The 17,251-nt window shown below is 35.6% G+C and overlaps 1 protein-coding gene across 3 annotated transcripts in view; it reads right to left on the reverse strand.

Annotated features, from left to right (window-relative positions):
• Positions 1-17,251, reverse strand: part of BOD1L1 (biorientation of chromosomes in cell division 1 like 1) — a 37,838-nt gene that overhangs the window by 2,667 nt on the left and 17,920 nt on the right. For 2 of the 3 annotated variants that reach the window (XM_080624993.1, XM_080624994.1), the window contains 13 exons: positions 16,900-16,967; positions 15,378-15,447; positions 12,781-12,824; positions 11,795-11,882; positions 10,655-10,734; positions 9,906-9,990; positions 8,866-8,939; positions 7,473-7,548; positions 7,358-7,392; positions 5,367-5,412; positions 2,227-2,261; positions 2,028-2,112; positions 1,424-1,577 (listed from right to left, as the gene is read on the reverse strand). In XM_080624993.1, the coding sequence (XP_080481119.1) occupies positions 1,424-1,577; positions 2,028-2,112; positions 2,227-2,261; positions 5,367-5,412; positions 7,358-7,392; positions 7,473-7,548; positions 8,866-8,939; positions 9,906-9,990; positions 10,655-10,734; positions 11,795-11,882; positions 12,781-12,824; positions 15,378-15,447; positions 16,900-16,967 (940 nt within the window). Of the gene's footprint in view, positions 1-1,423; positions 1,578-2,027; positions 2,113-2,226; positions 2,262-5,366; positions 5,413-7,357; positions 7,393-7,472; positions 7,549-8,865; positions 8,940-9,905; positions 9,991-10,654; positions 10,735-11,794; positions 11,883-12,780; positions 12,825-15,377; positions 15,448-16,899; positions 16,968-17,251 lie in introns of those variants that run through there. The other variant, XR_013957570.1, reaches the window with a different exon arrangement.

The raw sequence follows: 17,251 nt of genomic DNA on the forward strand, positions 1-17,251 counted from the left end.
TGAACATGCATTTTCATATTAAATGTAGAATCAAAAGGCTACTTTACAGACAGTATTTAACTAAATAAAAAACCTAATTCCAAACTGCAATAATTCTGGTACATAACTGTCCATATTTAAAAAAATAGCTTGCAGTGCCAGCAGAAAAACAAAAGCAGCAAAGGCAGCAGCAGCAAAGAGAATCTGCTTATTGAGTGTAAAGCACAAACTTACTAACTTCAGCATCCACCAGTTCAGAAATATGAAGAACTGGTTACTAGAGATCAACTTCATAGTTAGCAAAACAGATTACTTAAGTCAGAAAAACTGATAATCCAGCAATGTTGAAGATTAAGATGCAGACCCTTATTCCCAGATGCTGCTTACAAAATGCAGGCTGTTTGCAGCACCTTGAGATGCTTTGTTAGAAAAATAGTACTAGAAATCTGAGGTGCAATCCAAACAAATCTATAAATAAAAAAGTTGATGTTTCCACAAGCAATCAGAATGAAAACATTAATATCTAAACTTTTACATGAGACTAAAGGAAGTCCCTTTACCTTTAACCAAAACAAAACTGTTGCTTACTAAATGGCAGTAGTAAACCTTCAGTTTTTATTTAAATGAAGACTACTTAAGTACCTTCTGATTTAGCTCTGAAATTATGAATACAAGAGCATACTGTGGATAGTGCTTCAAATAAGCCCCACAGCCAACATATATTATGATATCATTAGGTATGAAGTAAATCCGGTGAATTTACACTGTGAACATAAAAAAAAAAAAAGCCTGGAGTTCTCTTCTGGAAAGCAGCAATATGAATCAGAACTTCTCAAAGCTGATACTGATCTACGCTTCCACAACAAATATCCTGAAGAAAGGCAGAGTTACGCTAAGGGAGATTAAAAACAGCTTCTTGAAAACAAAACTCTTGCTACCACACTGATCTTTTGCAGTACAAGGAGCATTCAGATCACTGTACTAGAAATTAAATCCTCTAGTACTGTAGATGCGTGTTTTTAACATGGATAATACTTGGAAAAACAAATGGACCTGGATAATTATATTTTCCACCTTGTTCCAACTCCAAAAATGAAACTGTGAACTGCAGTCAAGTCAGAGGTCCCTTTTAACCTATCAGAACTAAGTGCCCTCAGGCTCAACTTCCAAGACATCACTAGGATTAAGACTGACAACAGGATCAATTCTTGCCTACTAACATATCCAAGTCTGTCTACTGAGACCCTATAACAGTTTTTCCAATTACCCTTTTGTCTCTTCATACCTAGAAAAGCAGTACTAGAAATCTAACTAAAATTATTTGGGAAGCTCTCATGAACTTAAGAAAAAGTAAGCAACAAACAAACCCCCTGAACACCCCCACAACAACTGAGAATAATGTAGAAAAAGCTTGCTACTTTGGTCTCTACAGACAGACAGTTACCTTTGAGCTTCTAATCTTGTGGCTGATCTTGTTGTGGCCCCGGAATGTGCTTCATCATCTTCCTCACCATCTTCTTCCTCTCCTTCTTCCTGCTCTTTAAGTTCATCTTCAGAAGATGTTAATTTCCGACGTTTTCTTTCCGGCTCCAGCGTTTCTGTCCATGTAAAATTTTACACATGTGCTATAATGTTCCAAAAATCCTCCAAAAGGATATGGACGCTTAGTTTAGAAAAGGTATTCTATTCACAAATCCCACTTTAAGTAAGTACTTTTCCATTTCCTTTATGCTTCAGCATTTTTAATTCACAGTTGTTTGACTTAATCTTGCTCACACATTCACCAGAGTTTACTTATGCAGCTCATAGCCAGAATTCACAGAAAATTCATGAGGCTTTATAGAAGCATCTGGGATGTAGCAATTCTGACATGAGATTACAGCAATTTACACATATTTACATAATATTTACACTAGATGTAACTGAATGATTTTTCCTCAAGAAAGGAAAATTGAGTAAAGCCTATCTGTTGCTATTAGTAAACAGAAAGGCACAGTAATATCCTCTCGTTCTGTTAGGAATAGCACAGTTTCTTTTTTTTCCTTTACCAGATTCCTCTGATGGAACCAGAGAACGCCTGGGCTTTCTTCCCCTTTTACGCACAATCATTTCTGCTTTCTCAGCTTCCTCTTCCTGAAAAAATAAAATGGAAGCACGTAAGGCAAGAACAGTCTAATTTAAATAGAAGACAGACATTTTTCATTACATGCTGCTTATAAACTTATAAATTAAGATGACTACACTTACATTTGTTGTTTCTTTCTTATTAGATATGTCTGTACCTAAAAAGAAAGGAAAAAACAAAACTTTGTATAAACATCACAGAATATTTAATGCTTTTATCTAGTTTATCTAGTTTTAACTTTGTTGTATTTTGCTATATACAGAGACTGGGACAATGATTAATTTTATGCTTTATTTTTTAGTAGTAAGGCTTTATATGGCTGACATTTATTGCTTTGTGGCATATGCTGTTTTGTTTTAATGGAAAAGTGAAAGTTACTTACCTCTTTTAACTACTGTGAGGCACTGGCACAAGTGGCCCAAAGAAGTGGCAAATGCTCCATGCCTGGCAGTGTTCAAGGCCAGACTGGACAGAGCCTTCGGCAACATGGTCTAGTGTGAGGTGTTCCTGCCCATGGCAGGGGGGTTGGAACTAGACGATCTTAAGATCCTTTCCAACCCTAACTATTCTATGATTCTATGATTCTGTTATTAATTACAGAATCACAGAAAATTTTAGTTCAGAAGATGCTCCTGGAGGTCATCCAGTCCAATCTCCTGTTCAGAGCATGGCTCAATTAACAGATCTGATCATACTGCTCAAGATCTTGTTCAATTCCGAAAGTTTCCAAGAACATGGTTCCTCCAGGCAATCTGTTCTAGTACTTAACTATGCCTGTAGTGAAGCACCAAGATGGCTGTGACTCAAAAGGACAATATTTAAAACCTGTTTAATACCTCCTATGCAAATTATCAAGCATGACTTTTGCTGCTGAAGTACTTCTTACTTCCAGTTCAGTGCTTCTTAAAGACTGGCCTGTGCATGTTAAAATACATTTATAACCCTATGATCCACGTTTCAACCTGATCTCCCTCCATAGCAGATGCTTCTCACTTCTACCTTTACTAACTCGCTGGTAACAAAGGGATTATTTTTCAAAGCTTTTGCACTTTGTCAAATTGAATTATGTGTAACACTGCAAGGATAAAAATCCTTAGCAATAGAAGGAGAGAAGCAACTTAAATGAAAGCAAATTTTATACCTCTTTTCCCTGCCATAAAATTGCTGCCTATTTTTGTTTTCTGAAAGGTACACAAAAGACGACACCAACTCTAAACCCATCACCAATCAGACTGGTAAATAAATAGAAGAATATCAATGTAACAGATCAAAAAGAGATCTCAAAGAACAGAAAGATATTCTTGAATTCACACATGGTTTTTGGAGTTCCCTTTTTAAGGCCATAAGGAAAAACTTACACGAAAGCAAATGAAATAAAACACAGATATTTAACTATTCAATACAGAAATGCAATAAAACAGGACTGACAAATGTATTAAGTATTTTACACAAAGTAAATCTAACATATAACCAACATTTAGTAGCTCCGTTGTGTTCAAAAGACATACTACAAAAATCTAGTATGTTTTGGCAAAGTTACAGCAGAAAGGTTTTTGATTTAAGAATACTCTATGTAACTGGAAGACACACCTTTCTTGATAGACACAACTCTCTCTTTAGGATGTGAAAATGTAGTACCTTTGCTTCAAGATAAATATAATAAAGATAAATAATACATAAAGATAAATATATAAAGATAAAAGATAATAAGCTATAGTATCTAAAAATTTTACTGATTTTTAGTAGTAAAAGCAACCGCTGATTAGTGCGGAACAATTGTAGTTTCAAGTCCAGTGTCAGTGTTATAGGAGAATGCTGCTTTCAGAAGCCAGATGTCTCTTAACTACACAAGTTGTACTGACTGAAAAGAAATCCTTTTGCTTCTCACTTTGCATGCAAGTCTGTCACCATAGCAAACAAGGGTTTGCTACGCAGAACATCCAGAAATTACCAGAATAAGTGAACTGCAGAGAGAGATCCCACTTTGTTTTCTTTTCACTGCCAGGGGTTTTCAAACCCTTTTCTCACATGAATACTAACATATGATGAAAAATTTAACAGGACGTTTCATCTACTTTATACACTCTTCTTAAAATTGCTGTGACATCACTAGCCTTTTATCTGGAAAATTAAATGTTACTTAACATGCTAAATTAAGCTTTATGTACACAGTCAGGTGTCCATCCTTTTGAACAAAAAGCAAACCAGAATGCACTTTTACACCTTTCTAATATTCTTGTCTGTTCCCTTTGCAGTTGACAGAAACCAAGCATCACACAATCAGCTAACTCTCCAGAGACAATTCTGAAGCATATGGATTAAAGCTGACATTTTAACAGATACTGAGAAAATGGGAAATAGTCCATATGTGCCGTGCTACCAGATTATTTTCTCTGTAGAAACCTGAACTTTTGGAAACCTGCAGAAGATTTGAAGACTTGGTTTTTTCCAGATTTGTTGCATGAATGTTTGTATTTGTTTACAAGCCATTTTTTAACTTGCCTTTCAAGTCTGTTTGCTTCCTGAATGGATTTTCAAGTCTATTTTATGAATGGCTATAATAAGGACAGACACATTTAAACATTCAACCAGTGCAGTTCAGACTCCATACACACAAAGAATTGACTATGCCACCTAAAACTCGTCACAGTTTGACCTTTCATGAATCACAGATGTCTGAACAGGAAGAGAAACAGAAAAGTATCTCACTTTACTTGATAGCAGTTTGAAGCACTGAAAGTACATTTCTGCCTAAAGTTAAGCGATGATCTGAAGATCTTAGAGCAGTTGTGAAAGGGGAAAGAAATATCCCCTCAAACTACCACTAAGCTCTTCAGATACATATCTACAGATAAGCCAATTGACTGAACAGAATTCCAAATTTTGAAGCAGTTAATGTATTAAGTGTGACTGATAATTGCTGGATGAAAGAAAACAAGCAGAAATGGGAACCAGTCTGATGGGGTATCTACCTTCCTCTGAAGCTCTGCCATATGCTTATCCTCATAAAATAATTATTTTGTATATTCTGCAATACATTATTTAGCACTTAACAGTGCAGCTGCTTCTTTGAAATTAGTTGTTATCAAGCTGCTCATTTTTACAAATAAAAACTCAGTAGGAATTAGGGACAAGTCTTCACTGCTCTGTTTTTCCACACTGATAATACTGACTGCCAGAGATGATGTTTATGAAGGGCGTGTATGATTTTCTATGTCTTTCACCTTTATTTTATTTGTTAAAGCCGGTATCATTTGCTTACCAGTTTGAGGTGTTTTAACTCTATTCACCAAGATAGGAAACTGGAGCTGAAATTAAAAACAAAAAAAAGTTTGGTTTTTTTTTAATTAAAAAAAAGAAAAAAAAAAAATCAGAAAAACCTAGGACTGTATTACATAAACAGAGAAACTTGCTCCTATTCATAGCAGTACATGCCTGCGTATCTAGAACCCATGATCATTCTAGTAAGCATACAGAAAAGTTTGCACTGAGTTTCTTAACAGTAGCATGCATTTTTCCATATACGATTAAAATTCGCAGTGGGTCAAATCAGCCCATAAAAAAAAGAAAAAATAGCAGCTGCAGTAACCTAACTGACAGTAGAGTCGCTGCAATAAAAGGCAAAGTTCAGAGCAGTTTCAATCATCTACATTTCTGAAAACGTAACTATCAGCAATACAAAACTAATTTAGTGCAGTCACTTAATGTGACACATACAGACACATATGCATTTGCAGAGTTATGTATCACCAGAATATTGCATTTATACAGAATGCAGAAAGAGCTATGATATAATTGCATAACCTCCTATGATGACAGTCCAAAAAATCCAGTTGCTTTCATCACTGAACAACTACACTGGGATGTCTACACTTTGAAGTAGCAACATGTTCTCAAAGCAGCCTAGGGGAAACTGTCATGCGAAGATAGTATCTCACCTTACAGAACCACTGTCTCAGATGGAGGGCAGATATCGCTCCTCTTGGAGCCAGCCTGTAACTGACTGACACATCAATCAGTCATCACTGAGAAGTACAAGAGCTTTAAAATAGTCTAACTAGAACAAGATGATTTTGTTCCAGTAGTTGAGGATGCCAAGGTATATCTATTTCTGAGGGGGATTTTAAAATAGTTTCCATTCTTATTTGGAAAAAAACCAAAACACCAATCCCAACAAGCCTCCCCTTCCCCAAATAAAACAAAACAAAAACCCCAAACACAACACCAATCCAAATTACATTTCATTAAATTAATATTGGGGGGAAGAGGGATAGGAAGAAGAACTGATTAGGAATTGTGAAACAAAGCTCCACCAGACCCGCAGAAGGGACAGGACTCAAAGGGCTGCCTGAAATGCTGCAGGGACAGAACAAGCAGGGACGTGAACTCCTGCTATCTATAGCCTAGGTGACTTCCCAAAACTTCCAACAGCCATGCCTGGTGCTTCACCAGGCAGGCAGGCAGAACACTCAAGTTCCATTACAGCTTCATTTTTAAAATCACCTCTTTTCTATGCAATAATATGGATTCTGACATAGAGGAATTCCCAACAGAGAAGCCTTCCACCAGAATAAATCAACTAGTCATACAATGCAAATATGGCTGATCCATTACTACTACCCTGTCCTGTAATCCAAGTGGATTCCAGAAACAATCCCAACAGAGTACCTTCTTAGCAGTGAATGTACTTCACAGGGGTTAAGAAATTAAAGCATTGCTGAGCTTTAAAACAAAGAGGTAAGTTTTATGAGCTCTTAAGTTACTACCACTCACATCTCTATCCTTTCAATGAGCTGTACACGTTAATATAGGTAATAAAATTGCATTACACAATATTTTACAGACATTAAGAGCTATTGTATGATAGGTTCAGTATAGAAAAACATCTCAAGTTTTTGAAACAAAGTCACCCTTGCCCTTCAGGCCAAAATTACTCTCAGCACAAATTAAAAGACAATCAGAATTTCACCCTGTGTACAAGTATACTGCAAGCCATTTTAACACCTGGATTTGTATTAAGTATGTTGTACTAAATTTGATCCTGTTACTTGCTATGTTCCAACTTAATAGTCTATTTTACTTACAAAGTTCAATTATATTAGGAGATACTATTAATAGTCCTTGTTTGCTTAGACTGAACTCAGTTACCAAGTTTTCCATAAGATACTTCTGAAATACTGTTAACTGTTAAACAAATAAATGGCTCTTGAATTACTGTGTTTAAATGCACCCAAACAAAATAAAGGCACTTACATTCCCAGTGCTCATATCAGCTTTTGACTCCCCACCTGAGGGAAGAAATATGAATTCAGAACTTGAATGTTGTTATTTTCCTTGTTCTGACACACAGGTATTATGAACTACTTACCACCAGGCTGTACAGCTTCAAGAGGGTATTTACGAGGCCTTCCCCTTTTCCGTTTCACTATTACAGGCTGATTTTCCTATTAAAAGTATAGGACAAAAATATGCTAGTTATTGTAACTGTCATTTAGCATTTGAGCAATATAATACAAAGCTTGCTGCTGACTTCATAATGGAATAATGGCAGAAGTAGTGATTGTCAGTTGAAAAATATAAATGAAGCAGGAAGAGACACTGCCTGTTACGAAATCCACTGATGGAGCCAAAAAGAAACAAAACAACTCCCAGTTATACCAAATTCTCCATGGCTGGCCTCAGGCACAAAGCACGCCTGACAAGATAGTGCCTTGTGCCTCCTTTCCCCCAACTCTATCACTTGATCTCACAAATACTGCTAGCTTACCCTATATACCCAACCACATCTTTTCAGTCTTACAAGAATAGCAAACTTTATATCTTGTGAGACCCTTTAACAAAATAGCGTATGGCAGAGGCTACATTTATAACAGTTGAGCAAGTGCAACTGAACAGCCAACATCCTAGCTATCCCAATATACAGATTAGTGACACTCTATAAAAATAAGGCCTTTAGTAAAAAAGGCCCCTTACTTTCAAGTTTAAGCTTTGAAAAATAACTTTAAGCACTGAATATGATCAGCTGTTCAGATCACAAAATCCCAAATAAGACTTTCTCCTGTTCACAAGGAAAGAACATGAAGTCCCTCATTCAGGATTTACTGAGGTCTAGTGATGCCTCCTCCCACAACAGATCTTAGTAACTCAAGCTCTGAGGGAACAAATGTAACAATTTATTCTTTAAGTTTTCTTCAACTTCCAAATTAGAGGCAAAAAACCCCCCAAATGACAACCCAACATCCCTATGAGAACTCTGTCCATTTCTAGGGGTCAGCAACAAATTTAACTGTAGGGTTCAGACATTTGTTTACAGCCACCACTGTAGAATATCACAAGTATATACTTAAGAGATAACATGAAGAACTTTAAATTTGTTGAGTGATAATATTTTGGTAAAGCCAGATCATATTTGCTAGTGCCTAAACTGTCCATATCTTAACTACAGGGTATTCAGAAAACATGATTTCTGTACAAGACAGCTCTATAGAATTGCTTTCTATACAATTTATAAGTACTGTTAAATGTAGGAAGGGATTTATTTCCACTTCAGTAATCAGCTACTGACATCTTATGGTCTATAAGTTTATGCTTTGTGACATTGAATTACATGAGTCTTCGGTACTTTACAGTACCGAACATAAATATTCACAAGCTATGCTGGTCTAGTCAAAGTTTTAATATTGCTGTTAACAAAATGCAAAGTATTTATTTTCAGTGTGGACCTGTATTATCTCAGTTAGCTACCATGAACAAGAACTCACCTCTGGAGAATTTTCATTTGATTCTAGATCATGCTTTTCCTTTTCAGATGTTTCCTGTTCACTGATAAATTCATCTTCACACATACAAAAAAAAAAGGCAAGAAGAGAGAAATTGTATGCCTTTGGTTTATTATGCAAAGAGGTACAAGCCACAACCTCTGCACTAAAAGCATTATTTCATTCTGTATTCTGAAATCCTCTAAAAACACCCATCAGAAATAAACGCTATTTACCTTGTAGTAACAGTACACTGGTCTGCCAGAATGGTTCCCTAACACTAGATGAGTTACAGGTCTTCTAATTTAAGGTAAAAACAAAAGCTCAAGAGCATGACCTGCCATGAAATGGTAAGATAAACACAATCCACTATTCAGTTTTCTCCCACGTTCCACAAAACAGGAAGCTGATACATGCCCACTGCAGACTGAAGTTATATCAAAGCCAGTATTAGCACTGTGGACACACCACATTTTATTATATATTTTAGTGCAATTAATAAGTCAAATATAACAGCACAACTTGCTTGCTCTTTCCTGTTTAGTCTCTCTACAGAAACAAACAGGACTGATTTTGAAGGTGAATATATTTATTTGTATATATATACACATACACATAAACACACACATATATATATATGTAATATTATAAAATATATATAACATACATACACATATTCCTCCCCCAAGTGGAAGGACATATCTTATTTGTGGTCAGTTAGGAAAAGTTCTTGTCACATACCTGAATTTTGCCATTTCCCTATCCATTACTTTATCTGCAATTAGCTTTCCTACCCAAGACACACGCTGAAGTAATAATGAAGTGGTGACAGCATAGCATAAACATCAAATCTGCTCTCACTGTTAAAGGAACTGGGACTAATGCATTATTGGATAGCAGTACTAGAACAGACAACAGCTAGAGAGTATCTGCAAGTATTTCCTGGGATCAAGTTCCTAATTTCTCACAGAACCATTCAAATACAAAAAAATTATCATTCAGTATGGGTTCATAAAATTGCCCAAAACAGTCAGTTTCATTACCTTTTTCTTCCGTAGTACTTTTAGGAGGTGTATGCATTACATCAATTTCTCTGGACACTTTTGCTGTATCATCTGAAATAACTTCCTAGATTATTTTGAAACAACACAGAAAAGAGTGTCTTACTACAAATTCTGTCATTGTCAGTTACTTACACTAAAAAACCCAAAAAACCCTGTAAACCAAACCACATCTCAATACATGAGTAATTATTTTATTCATCAAGATTGTGTAATGTCTCTCAAAAAATTTGATGCTGAGAAGCTTCACCAAAATTAGTGGGTGAGAAATATTCCATGTGTGCTCTTAAAAGAAACATCTACTTTGACCTGAATTCCTGTTTTGCCTTAGAAGGATCAGCGCAAAGTCAGAATTCAGGTAAAGTTCAATGCCTTCTTGCATATCTCAGGTCAGGATGACTGCTGAACTGACACTGAACTGGCTGGATAGCCAGGATCCAGCAATGGTCCACACGATTCCAAGCTCCTTAATAATGTGCAAATCTGTCCATCACACCTCGAAGGGATTCAGCTGCTGTGCATAGTAAAACAGACCCCTGCCTTTTTTCAGTTGCCTCCCCCTTGAAAAGTGTGTTAGTTCTATAGTCATTTTGTATTCAAGAGACAATGCAGAAGTAGTTTACAGTTAATGAAAATATCTCTCAAAATAATCTGCTATAGAAATAAACCTTAAACTTCCATTTTATTTACATTACAATTGCAGAACATTAAGAAAATATTCTTGAAAATACCTTTATGTTATCAGGTTCTGCTCTGGAACACTGACTTTCTTCATCATCTTTCCTCACATCCTGAGCAATCAGCTGGTTGTCTGTAAAAAGAAACAACAGTTCAACTGTTACAGAAGTGCCTTCTGCATTTGTCAGATTTTGATGCCACTTTCATAACAGCTCATTACCATGATTTAAAAGATTCTGAAAAGTAGCATCTTATTTACAAGAACAGAAAGTTTTGCTAACCCCTCTCCAAAAAGTGAAGGCAAAACAACCACAAAAAAGAATTACCATGTTTCTTGTATTGTACGGGTGGGTTTTCTGTTTGTTTTTAAATATAAGATCAAAATTGAAATGTGTCAGGTATCACATCAAGAAATAAAACATCAACCTTAACTTCAACTCACCCAAAGAAAGCAGCTAATGCTATGTGGGACACTACAATGAATACAGCAGGCTTTCTAATTATTCACTTAAGCAAATCAAAATACTTAGAATAAATCTGTTACCAAAAAAATACATCAATTATCCTTATTTTTTTCAATTATTCTTATTCTGAAAAGACAAAAGCAGTTGAGGGCAGAACTTGAAGAGGCATTACATAGTCAACCCCATAACTATTATGTCAACAAAATGTCTCATTAGCAATGAGTTAACTTTACCTAACTTTAAGTTAGAAATATTTATGCCATTCAGTGGACTGACTTCCTTCTTACTTTTGGCTTCTAGACAGACAAAATGTTACACTAAAACTTAGTTCTTTCCAATCTAACAGAAGGAAGCATCCAGCCAGAATGGGTAGATTTTCCTCTGATGATCAGGTCTCCTCAGCTTTATATTCCTCCATTGTGTTTTATTAAAAAATGGTAAAATTAGTAACGATTTTAATGATTAAATAAAAAAAGTTTGTTCACTTAAAAGCAAAAAAGCTACTGTAATACTCTTCTGTGCAGTATTAAACTTGTTATGATATTTTTTGTCAAATATATTAATTGTAATATTAAAGTTGTTTTGGGAAGAACAATTGTTTTGGAGTTTGGAATTCCTGATATTCCATTCCTTCCTCCAAAAAATACCATTTTATGGCCTAATTGCAACAGAACTTTGCTTTTCAACAGAAAAGCTTTACACAAATTAGTATAGTTCTGCATCACTCACATTTTTCTTTATCCGTTGATCCTGAAGATTTACACTGTATTCCTCTAGATCTATGTTCTTCAGTTATTTGGGTATCCAAGTTTTCCACCTACATATAAAACACGATGAAAGGTAACTCCTTACCTTCTTTTTCCCCCCCACAAAGTTTCTAAACATAAAAGGGAGAAAGCTTTTCCTACTTACTACTTTTAAGCACAACACTCATTAGAATGAAAGTAGCAGTATTATGAAAGCAATATATTCCTAGAGCTCAAGTAATGCTACTACTATAGGATAACACCATGAAAGAACTTCTGACTTATTCTATTTTCAGAATTTCTAATTGATATTTTTAATGAGAAGAGTTTTAATTAAGCACCCTACCGTGTGCTTTAAAGGAGTTTATTATCAATTCACATAAAACATTTTTGAATTTAAGACACTCTCCTATATATATCCAGAAACAGAAGTATCTCACTAGCATCAGTGTCCCATCAGCATTACAACACAGTAATAAATAAATTTACTACCCAAATTTAAGACAGCACACATTATCTTAACTTGGTATCTGTGTTAAATGTCTTGTTTCTGCTCCATGAGAAACACTTCATGTTTGCAACTTTCCCAGTCATCCTTTTATACTTATAAGCTTCAAGTTCTTGTGAAATCACAGTAGACTGCTTTAAAATAATAGATTTATAGTCCTTATCAAAAGCCCCAAGGATAATCCCTATTTTTGTCCTCTGTTCTCAAGGAGGACAATCAAGCTTCTCTTTTCCACCAGTAACAGTCTTGAAATAGTCACAGACTGTGGAACAACAATACAAGATTTATATACTGGCAAATTAGACATCAACTTACACAGCTACACAGTCACATATACATAAACTTAACACACAAAAATAGTATTTTCCTTTTGAGAATATTTAATGTAAATAGAAGGAAACGCAAGTAAGAAAAAAAAAAATCTCAGAATTAGAGAGGAAGTTTAAAACCTGAGAACTTACATGAAAAGTTTCTTTTTCTAAAGCAACATTCCTCTGCAGCAGATCTATTAAAAAATAATTACAAATATAATCAGAAAAGCTGAGCAAGAGAGAAGTGTCATAGTATCCTCTACTTCACCTTTCTGAAAGGATTCCAGAGTACCTGAAACTATATAAAACTAACTTTCAATGTTGGAAGTAAAAGGTATCCAATCTTCTTATTAACAATATTTGAACAAAACTAAAATAAAAATGAAGAATATGGATTTCTAAAGTATAGGATAACCAAGAATCACTTTATGGCTAGAAAACAAGCAATCATGAGGCTGCCATCTATGAAAAATATGGTAACTTTGACATTTCAAATACAGTTCCAGCATTTGAATGGATCAGAATTTGATCCATCACAACACTAGATGCTGGATCATGGAATGAAGTAAAACACAATGAAATCTATGCCGTAATATTATGTTTGAAGACAACTGAAGTTTGTGTAATTGTACTGCTGAGACCTGTAGCTTATATAGTGCACACAAGGCAATTGTTCAATTGCTAGACCCTACTGTATTTTAACTCTGATGAAGTACAGCCTTTGCCTTCCATATCACAAAAACATGGAAAATAATTATGAATTATGGGAGCTGATGAATACCCTTCACTTCTGAAAGAATATGACACCTTTCAAAGCCATTTCAATACATAAAGAGGAACATAAAGAATCTGCTTCATTGAGTGTTCTACAAACCCCTTAAAGTCTGATTCATAAAGGCTATGAATATTTTAATGAAAAAAAGCTGCTAAAACATTCCAAGCACTTTTCAGCTACAGTAAGAACATAAGCCTATGATTCAAGAAAACTACTGTGTAAAATTTTATATAATTTGTATCTCATTTCTTAAATCTACATGTTTTAGCACCAGTTTTTCCCCAGCTATACTGTTCAGTTGCACAACATCTTTCAATTTTTAAAGCAGTGTCAAACGAAGAGCTAGATCCTACCCACTCAAACAGCAATGATTTGTTTACATTCCAAGGAATCTTGGACTACTCAACTACTGTGTCTGCTGTTCATACTCATGACAGGACACACATTTGTCTTTTAAACAACTTCCTTTTACGTACGTTGAGCTATATGTATATATGCATGTATATACATATAAAGAGAGATTATTGTTTGGTGGGGAAGAAAAAGAAAAAACTCTGTACCAAGAGTTACAAAGCATTATTCTTCAGTGCATGCCATATCCAACATGATTTACACAACAAATGGATTTTTGTTAAACATTTTACATGGAACAAGATTATCACAGCTAGTTCAATCTGCACATTTTAAAGTTTAAGTACTGTCTGGGTGACTGAGTGATGTGGAGTGATGCGGTTTTTCAGGCACTTCAAAGAAATCTCACAGTACAGAAAAACTAGTTCAAGTGTTGGCTCTGCTGTCCTGAAAAGCACATTCTTCTAACCGATTCTCAGAGTTTACATTTTCTTTCTTGTGAGCAGAGCATATCTCTTATCACTTACATGAATATTCACCACCATTAAACCAGGTATGTGAATTTGACCTACCCCAAGAATAAAAAGGAATTCAGAGTTTTATACCAATGCTCATATTTCACCCCTATTTTTGTTTTCTAGTCGATAAATGGTTATTCTGGTATGCACATCTGAAAACTCAGAAGGGAGCTTAACACTGTGTCCTTTGACAGCATTTCAGCTGCAATTTTCCATAAGAGGAAATGCATCTTTAACCTCTTTGGAGTCTATACGCAGCAGTATCTCTGGTACCTCCTGGAATCTGCTTTAGTTTTGCTTGTTATTCCATTAACTGAGGATTAACTCTCATCTGGTAGTGTTGTAAACAACTTTGTAATGCATCTGGAGCACAAAATCCATCAAGATGGGAACAAAGCAGGGGGGTTTGTTTCTGCTTTAATAGGAAAGCCAAATGATTGCAACACATTTTAAAATATGTGGTTTGGGGAAATGGGGAATTTTTCTTTTTTTGTCTTATCACAGACTAATTTAATACATGGAAAAGGAATTACTTAGCACAGATCCAAGTTGACGAACAGAGATTTCTAGCTAGGTGATTACCTACTTAAAAGTGCTCTTCAATTTCAGTGGATGGTCAGAAATATTTTAATCTTCTGGACAGCCAGAAAGTAAAAAAGAAAATACTTTCCCTAAAGTCTCTGTGGCTTTAGTCAGATAGTACTTACTCTTGTTATAGTCTCATAGGGCCTGTTACAACACCCAAACTCAGGATGTTCTAAGGTTATAAAGAAGAAAGCCATTCTTTGGGGAAGTTTCTTTATCTTTCCTGGGCAAATGTTCTTTTATATTTACTGATTTTAAATAGAATGTTAGCAGTCTACTTTTAAAAATCCTAAATGCTTTCTACCTGTCTTTCAGCATATCATATTGGAAGAAAAGGCTGACCCTCCTTTCCTACAAAGCAAACGCAAAGCCACATGAGCTCCTAGAAATACTTCAAGATTTCTGCAGGCTGTGCTTCAGTCCATCTACACACAGTACATATCAAATCTACAACCCTCCCATCGTAAGTAATAGTTAAGCAGGTATGAAAAGTAAGCTGGTATCAAGACAAAAATTACCTTTTTGAAACTCTTTAGTATGAAGATCTGCATATTCCTCTTCACTTCTTGGACTTTCAGGCTGTTGTGGCTAAACACAAAATCAAAAGAAACAAAAATATTGCCGACATCCAAAATAAGTATGCCTTACTCCTCTCTCTCATGTCATGATGAACATTATCTTATCATGATTTATAATAGTCTTAAAAAGCTTTATTAAAAGAGCAGTAAAAACACTAATAAGGAACAATAGCTGCGCTAAGTTAAAATACTGTGAACCATACCGTGCCTAACCTTGACCTTAGAGTTAACTCTGGTACCAGGGATCAGTTTAAAAAAGGAGGTCTCAAGTGAAATCTCAGGAAGCCTACTCTGAGCAGTATTTTACAAATGTTCACTTATACAGAAAAATATGTACCTGCAATGTATAACAAGGTACTATGAACTCTTAAAACTCATGTGTTTTGGGGTTTTTTGTTTGATTTTTTTTTTAATTAAAGTTGCAGATCAGCTATATGTTACTAATGCATAGATAGTGCTGTATGGAGCAAAGTGTACTTGGGTCAGATCTGGACATTGTACACTCAGCTACAGTGCCACATGAACATGCCTATACTGACCCTAGGACTACCTTATGCTGGCAAACAGTACAGCTTTTTGCAGGTGGAACTCAAATCAATACATCCCACCAGACTTGGATTTTCTTGAAGTGCATCCCAGGCATCAAAACCATGGTTTAGAACTACTCAGCTCATCTGCCCTGGAGCTGCTGCCAGGAGCTCTGTGCAGATCCACCCTTCCACAGATGCTTGGGAGTCTGTGGCCCATGTTCTCCATCAAAATGCTTATTATCAGAGTTTGGCAAGATATGAATACGTGGATCCAGTCCTGCATCTGAATGAAGAATTAACCCATCTAGAACCCTGGCTATCACAGATCACAGCATAGACACACACAAACAAGCTCATCTTTGCTCATACACAAGCTATAGGTTGCTATGAGCCCCAGTACCCTGGATTACCCAGGATGCCCTATCCTCTGTTAGAACAGATAACAGAGTTATCTGATAACAGTAAAGAACAGGAACAAGTGTTCCTCAACACAGAGAATAGGTGAGTCTGAAGACTGGCAAGGAAATGACACAAGGAAATGAACAGCAGTGCATGTTTACTATTTCAAAGAACTAAACTAACAATTGCTAAGTGAAAGAGCTAATGCATGTATGACCATTTTACAAGTACTATCACAAGCAACATGCATACAGCATGACCAACAAGAAAAGCAAACTTGGATGTCATGGTCACAGAAGGAGCATGGCTGACGGAAAGAATTGGTTCTACCACAGAATAACACAGACAGCCCACAATTTAAATGGCAGCTACTTAGAAAAGCACAGCTGAATAATCTGAAAAGTGACTCTTCCAAAGTTTTGAAGTTCAAATGCCATTTTTGCTGCACAAAAATCAAAAGATAGTAAGAAACCCTAGCAAGATGTATAGTTATACAACAAACAGTATAGTCAAAATTTGCAAAATATAAATACCTCGTCAGTTCTCAAGTTACTTTCAAATTCTAGTTCTTCTGCCAACTTTGGTAAAGCTGCATTATTGCCTAATGAAATACAAATATGTTAAAATTATTAATTACATTATGCTGTATTTATCTCATCTACAGTAGGATGCTGTTTCTCAGTACCACCTTATGAACACAGCACATGAATTTAATCCTTTCCTGTAGGCAACAGAAACAATAGCAAGTCTGTCTGTAGCAAAGCAGCTCAAAAAACCCCTAACTTGGCATCTGCAAGAACTCAAGTACTTCTACATTCCCCTTAAATACAAAAGGATTGGCAATATGGGCTCTTTCAGGATTTACTGCAGCTTATTTGTGAATTC

Source organism: Psittacula echo (assembly GCF_963264785.1).
Source record: "Psittacula echo genome assembly, chromosome: 1".
Lineage (NCBI taxonomy): Eukaryota > Metazoa > Chordata > Aves > Psittaciformes > Psittacidae > Psittacula > Psittacula echo.